Source organism: Papaver somniferum, chromosome 9 (genome assembly GCF_003573695.1).
Source record: "Papaver somniferum cultivar HN1 chromosome 9, ASM357369v1, whole genome shotgun sequence".
Taxonomy (NCBI): domain Eukaryota; kingdom Viridiplantae; phylum Streptophyta; class Magnoliopsida; order Ranunculales; family Papaveraceae; genus Papaver; species Papaver somniferum.
This window is the reverse complement of record NC_039366.1, coordinates 203417410-203429104: the sequence shown is the minus strand read 5'-3', so window position 1 is coordinate 203429104 and position 11695 is coordinate 203417410. Positions and strand designations below refer to the sequence as shown.

The 11695-nt window shown below is 37.1% G+C and overlaps 1 protein-coding gene across 1 annotated transcript; it reads right to left on the bottom strand.

Annotated features, from left to right (window-relative positions):
* Positions 1-1446: 1446 nt before the first annotated feature.
* On the bottom strand, positions 1447-7562 carry LOC113310541 (SART-1 family protein DOT2-like). The gene is made up of 13 exons (XM_026559241.1): positions 7469-7562; positions 6162-6772; positions 5158-5299; positions 4949-5003; positions 4323-4436; positions 4131-4227; positions 3984-4050; positions 3854-3913; positions 3146-3752; positions 2648-3012; positions 2241-2461; positions 1925-2009; positions 1447-1821 (listed from the first exon to the last, which is right to left on the bottom strand). Exons 2-13 carry the CDS (start codon positions 6767-6769, stop codon positions 1729-1731), a joined length of 2514 nt encoding a protein of 837 aa, XP_026415026.1. The 5' UTR covers positions 6770-6772; positions 7469-7562; the 3' UTR covers positions 1447-1728.
* Positions 7563-11695: the final 4133 nt, after the last annotated feature.

Genomic DNA, 11695 nt, shown 5'->3' with positions numbered 1-11695 from the left:
TGTGTGTGTGGATGAGAAAGAAGAACCCTTACAACAACAATGGCTGCATGTATTTATAGTTGCGAATTTTTCTCCTTCTCCTATTAATTAACCATATCCCCTGCAAAATTGCATGATTATTCACGTCCTTTTGAAATTTTGCATGAATTAACCACCATGGCCATAATTTTTTCCTTTCGTCCTTGGAAGAAAAAGATTGTTGCTACTTGTGCATGATCAGTAACCCAGTACTTGTGAATTTACCCTTTTAATATACCGGAGACAGTTGATTTTCACTTAATTTTTTGCCGTCATAGTAACCAGATGCTGTCTCTTTTTTCATGATATTTTTTGCCTTTATTGAAGTTTGTTTGGTTCCGTGGGTGAGTTTTTATGTACTATTAGCTGTGATCTTCCAACTAACTTAATAAAAAAAGAAAGGTAAATGAAGTTCTGAAACTTTTTTCCTTTTTCTTTTTTTGTTCTTTTGTGTGGAGGTATATTAATAAATAGCTAGATAGACATGTTGGCCAAGATGGCTAGAGGCAAAGGAACAAAAATTCTTCCAACCTAATGCTGGATTTAATTAATAAATAGATGAATTTGTCTCGTGGGGGTTTACAGTGTTGTCTCGTGAGGTTTTACAGTGGATATACCCCACAAAATCCAAGACACTAAGTTGTAATCCATCAACCCCTGCATTAGCCTCCTGAATGGGTTGTACTACGTTTTGACATTGTGCTGGATGCAGGTTCTGGTGCAAATCTGATAGTTGGTGGTAATACCCCCTTTGAACACAAAATGTGGTATCTTGGGTTACTCCATCAACTGCTAGTATTATTTCTTGATGTGCATAGAGTCGCTTCCATACGCCATTTATGTTGGCTGATAACATGTAAAGTTCTCTACAATTTGTTGGGATTGTCATTCCGGATTGTATCATTGATTTCTAAAAGCACTTCGTTACCATATTTGCTGTCTTTGATTTTGAATGACATTTTTTGTTTTTCAAATCGCTGGATGTCTTAGCCTAATTCTTATTTCTTCACAGCTGAAAATGGAAGGAAGAATCGCTGCGTTCACAATTGAGAAAGGTAGAAGATAAATGAAAAAAGATGCCCAAGCATGAAACCCGTTCAGCATGATTCACAACAATATGCTAATTTAATTGTCGGACTCCTGGAAGATGTGAAAAAGCAGACAAAGGAAATCCAAATTTTGCATTCCCTGCCCCGACTCCAGCTATCCAAGAGAACCTCTTTTTAACAGTTTTTGACTTTTTTAGACCAGACCAGTCAAGATATTTCGTAGGTTTGGCGGGGCCCTGTGTACTTGCCAACTTTAGATCGTGATGAATCCAATTCCAGACCAGGACAACCAACTCGTCAAAGTACAGGATCTACCTAGCTGATGCTGTGAGCACAGAGGACTTGGGAACGGGGAAGGTGCATTTTGCTAGTGGCAGACTGGAGAATCCACAATTTAATTCTTGAAATCAAAAATTATTTTACATTTTTTTACCTCCCGAGAGTTGCCGAATTACAATCTGAACTAGATACAGTCAGTTGATAGAATGAGTGGAGTGTGGCTTCTTTCACCTCCCAGCAATATCCCTACTCAATTGCTGGAAGATGCAATTGCAAACCATGTAAAAACTCCTACTTCTCGTTTAATAAATTTCTGCAGTTTCACAAAAATAAATAAATACTGTGACTATTGATTTAACATCCCGCTTTTCTATGACCTATATCAGTTCCTAGGCTTCTTTGGAGGACCCATGCTAGTAGAATCATCTCTGTCACTGGTATTACCCTTGCGCTTGATTCCTAGGAAATGCTCAACCTGAAAGGAAAAATGTAGTCAATTCATGTCATACATAGCCATTATACTAAACATTAGAATGCACAAATCCTACCATAAACACGGACGGAATGAGTTAACTGACCTTGGTGTTGCCAAGCATGGGTGTCAAGCCACCACCAGGAAGGTCTGAAACGGTGGCAAAACCACTACTGGGATCACTAGTTTGCCTGGAAAAGAAAGTATACTATATTAGTAAAACTCCAATCAACCAAAAGAGAAGAACTCCAGCAAAATCCAAAACCATAAGCAATATCTACGACGCCCTTGCAGTTACAGACCGCTTTAGATATTAGAGCAGGCATAGACAGAACTCTTAATTATTCAGTGGCAATGAGTGGTAACCAACTTTGATCCTACAACAATCCAACAGCAAAAGCAAAAGGACGTAGATAACATACCCTGGCCTGACATGCCCACTTAGTACAAGATACGGAGTCCTCATCCGAGCTTGTGCCTCCCTCATTCGCTCCATTGACTGAGAGGGTGTGTCGGAATTTTTCATCTGCTTCAGCTTCATTTCTTCTTGATACTGTTTCTGGCGTTTTTCTTGCTTCATCTTGCCCGGGCCTTTTCCGTGGAACTTATGAGAAATATTCCTGAAAGCTTCTTTTGGAGTCATCTAGGAAGGATGCGGAGAAAATAAAATGAGATCAGGACATAATGAAATAAATCACAGAGTAAATGTCAAATTTTTTTGATGCTTTGTAACTAAGTTCCAGGAGGCCTTATAATCTAAAAAGTAGGTCATCAGATAAGAAAATGAAAATATCAAAAAGAATGTGAATATATCAGAAGAAACACTTACAATTCTACCAAACTCGTCTCTCCTGATAATCTGAATTTCCTTTGACCCATCATTGTCGTATATCCCCACCAGCTTACTTCTCTTCTTGTCCATGTTCCTGCCCCCCCATTCCACAGTATCCTTAAGCGTTCCCCTTTCTTTAAGGAGCTGAAGTGTAGCTGATAAACCTTTACCAACAGCAACTTCATGGATGGTCGCATCTGGTAGAATATCCACTTTCTCCTCGTTAGTCAAGCGCTCATCTTCATTGACATCATTTACCTCTGTCCAACCACCTGTCTCAACATCTTTTATTTCTTGATCAGAAGACTTGGGGATTTCATCTTCCTCCATGAAAACATCTTGACCTTCGGGTTTATCAGCTTCTGAGAAACAAACAGTAAATATTTATGAATGAGATAAATAAAAGAGAAAAATCAATCAGAAAAGATAGTGAGTAAGACATCACAAAGTTCTTTCAAAAGGAAAAGCCTAACAAAGACAAACAATAATATTTACCTTCATCAAGCTGAAGACCCCAAACAAACTCCTCTACTTCTGTAAAGACAACCTTGTCATCTTCTACTTCCTCAGTAGAGGGCGTTTGACTTTCCGCGAACTTGTTGCTCGCAGTAATAGCTGAAGAAACTGCCTGAGCTCCAGATGCAGCATTTCGCTCTTTTAATGCTAGCTTTCTAGCTTTCTCTAATGATTTGTATAGTTCATCATCTTCATCTCCGAAAACAGGGTTATCATCTTCAACCGCGGGAACTATCGAAACTTGCTCAAGACGCAATGCTTTAGATGCCTCTGCTGCCTTCGCAATTGCAGATTGGTATGCATCACTCCTTTTCTGTGCCTCGGATTTCACTTGCTCTTCCTTAGCAGACTGCATCTTCCCGTCTTTTCTGGAACCACGATCCCCAACACCCAACCCAACAGAGATAGCTTCTGCTTCAAGGGCATCCAAATCCAACCTCTCTTTCTTCCGCATAGATTTTTTCTTCTTGGGTTTTTTAAATTGAAGCATCTCTTCTTGGGTATAGTAGTCAGAAGAAATTTTCCCTGAAGATGTTAGATCTTCAAAACGACTAATTGTGGAGACACCATGCAGTCTTTTACGAAGCTGTCGAAGAACAGATAAAGAAAAACAAGGAATATTATCATCTGCGGACATTCTAGCTTGCCATACTGAATAGAATAGAACCGTAAAGAGATGAAAACTACCTCCTCCAACTTTTTCTCTGCTTCACCAGTAAAACGGCCGCTTGCATCCAACGTTACCACCTGTGAAGTAAAATAATAAGAACCAGCAAAAGGTATTGACAAAACCATAGCCAAGATGAGAGAAAATAACCTCATCATCAACTGGATCATCATACTGGGGAAGCATTTTCTTTTGAGACATGCCATCAACATCAAACCTAAATGAAAATTTGGCAACAAATTAGTCATTGGAAGTTTATTTGCACCGAAGCAACACAAAGAATACCACAGATCTTACTTGTCATCGTATGTTCCAGTCCTCTTTTTAGCAGCCTTGTAGGCGTCATCTCTTAGTTTCTGCTCTCCAATCTCCACATTTTCAAGCATGTCAACCTCTGGAACAAAAAAAAAAGAGTTCCTAGCTTTAAAATTTCCCAAAAAATACAAAAAACACACCCAAAATGGTATGGTAACGGCTAAGAGAAACTACCTTCGTTAAGGTCGCCGTCAGCAAGTATACTCTGATCCTTCAAAGTCAAAACAACTGCTCCACCTTCAACTACTTTATCAAGTCCGTGAAGAATTTTTACTCCCGCTAGATCCTCTATTTGTAAGTACGCAAGAAAATGGCAAGAACAAGTTGCATAAGTTAAACTGTACTAGTTCAAATTCATATTAAACTATCATTCAATTAAAAACTTGTAAAAGTAGTATTTATTCAGGGAACAAACTAAGAATGACTCATCTAGGAGGACAGAATTCAGCTCCAAATGTTTGCTGAAACTTATGTTCTATCACAATCATTTGGTTGAGATGGTGGATAACCTTTGCAGCATTTGCCTAATGCAAGATATCCACACATTAGGTGACAGTACCACAAATAGTTCCTGATCTGCCTTCCCTACCTTCATTTATCGTGTCCTCCCTAATACTTAGTCAGACAGTAACAAAACTCTTCTGGATTAGTAAAAGTAAAATCATTGTTTTCTTCTCAATAAGAGAACCGAGAACGTGTTATGCTACAAAGTTTTCCTAGGCTTCAGTTAACTGTCCTATACTTAGGTCACTTGGGCTAATAAAAAAGAAGTGTTCACACTAAAGAGTAAAACGCTGTACTTGATAGGTGCTGATCCCGGCCTTCATCTCCACTTTCTACTTCCTCAATGTTATCCTGAGAAGAAAAGATGGAAAGATCAGTAAGCAAAGATGTGGTTTTAAAGATAAAGAACTGTAAATAAACCAGTATAATATACAGACATATGAGCCATGTCACACTTAACCAACTGACACGAAAGTGAAGGACAATAGAGCAGAGACAAACTAACCTGCTCCTCGAAAACCTTTTTGAGTTGTAAAGCTTTCTCTTTCTCGGAAACTTTTTTCACCTCGAGCTTGCGGCTTTTAGTAACCCATGACAGAACTTCAGAAACGCTTTCAGATTTCTTCTTCAACCTCTCTTCTTTCATTCTGCAGTAATGAACCTACTTAGAGAAGAGATTCAAATACTTAATATTTGCTGGAATCTACAAATACCAGCACTATTTTACAATTAATCTTTAACAAACAAACACCTAAAGGGTGACAGACAAACATTCAAACTACAAGATTGAAAATATCAGAATCCATTTGCTCCTCTTTATGTCAGACAGATGCCCAGATCAGAGATTATAGACAAAACCCCATTGAGAGACATGATTCTTTTCTGGTAACAGAATGCCCAGCTAACTTCTAATGCTACTTCGGTATAAACTTTACATTTAAGTTTAATAATGTAAGGTCATATCCAGATGTGTCCTAAGATGGAGTTCAATTATGTGCACACTCCTCTAAAGAGTGTATATTTGACATTTCTTTTTGATTGGTTGATTAGTAAACTGTTGGGCGCATTACCCTCCATGTTTAGAATCACGACCCTCGTTACATAACTACCTGAAGTAAATCAACGGCGGACATCGAAATGTTACGTGCACACTCTTTAAGGAGGTCGCACAAAATCGGACTCCCTAAGATGGCAGGGCAAAGGCAGCAAATGCACTCGTGGCGAGAGAATATTCAATGGTAAAGAGTTATTATTTTTTAGTGCGGCATAATGCTAAAAAAAGATGCTCTAGAGAGTTCTCATTTTTGGCCACATAATGCATTAGTAAAAATTTGATGATACAAGTTCATCCAACTATATTGCTGTACCCTGTTAATGGGGACATGAATTAAAACCCTTAGAGGAGAATAGCTTCAAGAATGTGGAATTAGGCTTTTTATCTCGTCCAAGTTTTAAAAAACAAAATGGTATTTAATTGGTCGTAAAACATATTAACATAATTTGACTTACTCTTGTATACGCTCCTTTATTTGTGAGGTTGATAAGTGTACTCCCGCTGATGCCGTTTCATTCTTTTGTTTCTGCTCCTTATAGCTGTCGTCACTGTCGTCTTGTTCGATTCGCTTCTCATCCTTTCTACCATCCTTACTTCTATCATGACCATCTTCACGACTTCTTCCAATTGCCCTATCTTTAGACCTATCTTTATTATCGCGATCAATCTCTTTCTCTGTATCTCTATCCTTTCCTCTACTACTCTTCTCTTTCTCTGACTTATTATCGCGTTCCTTCTCCCTCTCTCTGTCTTTATGTTTCTCTCTTTCTCTTTCCTTTGGCCTATCTCGTTCCTTCTCTCTATCCTTCCCTCGTTCTTCCTCCTTTCTATCTCGCCCTCGATCATGATGCTCTTTTTCTATATCTTTATCTTTCGCTCTACTATCCCTGTCTCTTTCTTTATCTCTACTACTTTTCTCCTTTTGGTCGTACTCTCTTTCCTTAACAACCTTATCTCTAATCCTTTCTTTCTCAGGTTCCTCTACATCTTCTCTTCTATCCCTGCTACCATAATCCTTCTCTTCTCTTCTACTACTACTACTTTTCTTACGTTCCTTGCCCATTATCTACAATTGAAGAAAACTCCAAATTAAGCAAAATCCAAATAACAGGAAGAAAGCAGAAAAAAACCGATCAAATACCAATTCAAGGAGACCCTAATGCTTCCCTTGATAAATAAAATCATCGCAAAGAATGATTTCAGGTACTAACAGGAAATAACCACCAGAGCTCCACCACATTATTTTCATGCATCAAAAAAACTATCACAAATATAATCAATAATGTGATACCAGGACAACTACAAAAATCCTTAATCTTGAATTTTGACAGATTTTTTTTGTTTATAACCTCTAATACCTAATAAGAACTCTAAATTCAGCGGTTCTAAACAGAAGTTTTTTTCGTCGGAAACCTCTTGAGGGAGAAGTATTGGTAGTTACACAATTTATCAGAGAAAACTACAGAATCCCTATTCATTTCACCTGACATATCCCAATAACCCTAAATTAACAACTGATTCAAGTCATACATTTAAAAAACAACCTAATTAAACGAAGATAATCATGTATTCATGTTGATACTTGATTGAAATTCAACTAATTTCAAGTATAAACCCTAATTTATTTACAGAAAATTTTAAACCCTAATATAACAACTGATTCAAATCAAACACGCAAAATACTAGAATTATAATCATCGAAACATCATACTTCATTTAATTTGGGAGAAAACAGATTAGGGTTTGAGGTTTGATTGCTTACTTGAACCGAAATCTCTGAACTTATTCCGCCTCTATACCATTCCCTTGATAGCAAAAGGGGTACACTCTGGTTTTCTAATACTGCTCATCCGACCAGGTTTGAAACGCAATTATTTACCGAGCCAGTCCGACCAGGTTTGAAACGCAATTATTTACCGTGCCAGTAACTCGGAATTCGGTATTCACCTCCGACACCCAGAAAATAAATATGATGTTGATTAGAGCGTCTGCAATGGTACGACTAAACTCAAAGATCAAAGACCAAAAAAAAAGACTAAATATGAGTTTAATTTGTATTGTGACGTCATGGGGAGAAGACCAAATTTGGTCGCGCGTAAAACAATTTTACGCATGAAGACGGACGGAAGTATTAGTTACGTTTCATTTCTGCGCGGAATTATAAATTACGTTTCAAACGGGCGTAAATATAAATCACGTCTGTTATCGAGCGTAAATATAAATTACGTTTCGTATGGGGCGGAATCTTAAATTCCGCCCGATTATCAGACGGATTCCAAATGACCACTCGAAGAAACGTAAAAATAAATTCCGCCCGAGTTAAACACGGTCACACAGCACGTGTGAGATCAGACGGGCGAACATCTGGTGTCCGCGTGATGAATTGTACGGACGGACATCTGCTGTCCGCGTGATGAATTTGTCAGGCGTAAAATATTTTTACGCCTGAGACGGGCGTATCCAAATTTCCGCCCATTAGGTTTTCATTAGGGCGTACTCTTCCCCTGTCCGTCGATGAAATCGGGCGTACTCTTAAGCAACCGCCCCTTCCACAATACCGCCTCTCCTTCCCAACCACAACCCATCTCTTCTACACGAGCCTTCTTCTTCTCAGTTCATATTCTTCCACAGTTCATATTCTTCTTCTCTTCACCACCGCCCTCTTCAGTTCATATTCTTCTTCTCCATTCCATCTACCAACCGCACAAAAACCCTAAAAACTCCACAAAAACCCTAAAAACTCCATTATAAGGTATGTATTTTCTACTTTCTTTATTCAATTTGTGTAATAATATCATGTATTGTATTTTTTGTTCGAATTTATTTAGGGTTTTTACGTTGAAAATTGAATCAGACTTTATTACTAATTGGATATTCATATTGGGTTAATCAAATCTTATTAAAATTGGGTTAATCACATCTTAATCCAATAGTATGTTAATGTTAATGTTATTACTTTTGTTACTGTTTCGGAATTTAATTTAATTTTTTGTTTTATTTAATAGTTATAAATATTAATAATTGGATAATTATTTTTTGTTAATTTAGTTACGTGATTTAATTTAATATATTTTTTTGTTAATTTAATTTCGTAATTTAATTTATTTTTTTGTTAATTATAAATAGTTATAAATATAGTTAATTGGATAATTATTTTTTGTTAATTTAGTTACGTGATTTAATTTAATTTATCTTTTTGTTAATTTAGTTTCGTATTTAATTGAATTTTTTGTTAATTATAAATAGTTATAAATATAGTTAATTGGATAATTATTTTTTTGGTTAAATTTATGTTTATGGAATTTTATGATGTTGAAATTTTGTTCGGTTAAATTTATGTCTATTATGGTTCGTGGATTGGTCTTTTAATTATGAAATTGTATTTAACATGTTTGTGCGTAGAATGAACAAGTTTATATCGAGGTTTAGTGGTCGCCAAAAGACCAACAAGAGACAAAAATCTACCGAAGCTGATTACAACTTAATCTCTACCGGTCAAATTGAGGAGGTCGATGTCCCGGGTTAGGGAGGTTTCCTATAGTGGAAGATGATAAGCCGCACGCTACTGAAGACATTACATTTTCAGACGCACCAACATTTAAGTTTAAACATCGTGGATGTCTGGCATCGGTAATTCATTATTATAAATTTATTTCAATACATTGTCCTAGAGTTAAATATTTGATTGAAAAAGCGGGGTGGGAAAAATTGTTGAACATAGAGTGTAGCGTACCCAACATGCCGTTGTTGATTATATTGTTGAGAGGTTTTGGGATACAACCAACACGTTCCATTTTCCATTTGGTGAGATGGGGTTCACGCCATTAGATTGGGTCATGTTAACTGGACTGAGTATCGGTGATGGTTATGTAGTTCCGTATGATTCGAGCCTATACCAATTTGACTATGTCCGTGAGAAGATTTTTCCGGATATCACACAGGGAACAAGAGGCGCGTCGTGGGTATCAAACTCAATTACAATTACATATTTAAGCTCATACTTCAAAGAAGATAAGTTGGTGGCGGCTAATGAAGATTCTCTCCTCGCCCATAGAATAGCAATTGCCTTTTTTATGTATGTTTTGGGTCAATTTTTCTTTCTAATGCAAAGAACTATATTGATGCTGGATGGTTAGCTGCTTTCGAAGAAATTGATAAAATACAAGACCTTGACTGGGGCGGTAGTGCCTTTTCGAGATTGTATGCAGGTCTCCGACAAGCTTGTAGGAAACAACAGAAGGCACTAAGCGGGCCCTTCCAAATATTAGAGGTATTTTGGTAATCGATTTTTTTTAATTTTCAACGTAAAGTATATTTTCATTTAAGTTTATTTCCTTGGATATATTAATTTGATTCATTAATTTTATGGACTAGTTTTGGGGGTATGAATACCTAGGCATATGTCGACCAGACATCTCAATGACCGGTAATGAACAGAAATGGCCTGTAATTTCCAGATGGAATGGAAGGAGGTGTCAGAATGATATTATTCGTTGTAGGATTTTACTGAATCAGCTGACGATTGACCAAGTGACATGGCACCCATGGGAATCATACACCGACGTCCTCAGTTCTGAGATGGGAAAGTCTGCTAGGAAGCTGTCGGACTCGAGATGGATATTTTCTTGGAATGGCGTTGTGAGTTAGACATGATTTTTTATATTATATCATTAATATTAATCGTCAATAACATAGTTTTTTATTTTTCGTTATTTATCTAATTAATAACGTACTCACTACAATTATATTCCCTTTTTGGTTATACAGCATAATGTTTACAGGAGAAGATGTTGGAGGCAAAACCATCCCTCGTTTGCTGTTCCCATGAAACTACATGTAATTATTGGGCATTTGGGTGATGACCAAGCATAACTCCTGCTAGCGGACGGTTTTGTTGATGCAACCGAGGTGGTGCAAGTTGTGCAGTATGAAGTATATTTAGAGTATTGGAAAAAGGTTACTAATTTCAGAAAATATGTGACACATCCTGATTGGGAGGTCCAAACATTTGGGTACGCGGTGACTTCTATTCTACCGAACTTGGAAAACCAGATGAACATGTTCTTATTCCACCGCAACAACAATTATCGCCCGTAAGTGTTCGTTCAACTTTACATTGCTATTCAAAAAAAAAAAAATCTCATCTATCTCATTTTTTCATGACAGGGCGATAGTTATGCATTATTCCAAGAATATGCTGATTTTACTAAACAATTTCGAGATTTTACATTACGAGAAACGAAAGATAGGATGGAGTGTCTATTAGCGAAAGATGAACTTATAGGAAACCAGAATAATAAGATCACGGAATTGGAGTATCAACTGTCTCTTTTCCGAACGCCACACACCATCCAACCTTCCATTGGATTCGGCGCCTTTTCCCCCACATTGCCCCACAAGTGTGGAGTTCTATGAGTCAAGGATCATCTTCAACGTCCTCGGTCAGGCCCATTCCGAGAACGGCTTTTATCCCACCGCGATCGGGCCTCCGGATACGGGAAATGTTTAGCCTGTGATGACTATTTATATGGTTTAGCTTTGAATTTATTATGTTATTTATCTTTGTTATGTGTAGTCATACTAGACATTTATTATGTTATTTATCTTTGTTATGTGTAGTCGTGAGTAGTCATTTCAATACTCAATCATTTCTATCAAATTTCAGCGAGTAGTCATTTCAATTTATCAAATTTCAGCGAGTAGTCATTTCAATCTTTATCAAATTTCTATCAAATTTCAGCGAGTAGTAGTTCAATACTTTATCAAATTTCACCGACTAGTCATTTCAATACGACAAACACCTCACTGACAAACAGTTTACAAAATTTGTCAAATACTTTATGTTATTTTATTTATTAATCCTGATGGAAAATGGAAGCATGTGATCTCCGTCACTCACTCTATAAATACCAACACACCTCTTTTTACAATCACACACTTATTCTGATTCGGATAGAATATGGAAGCATATGAGAATACCGCTCACTAT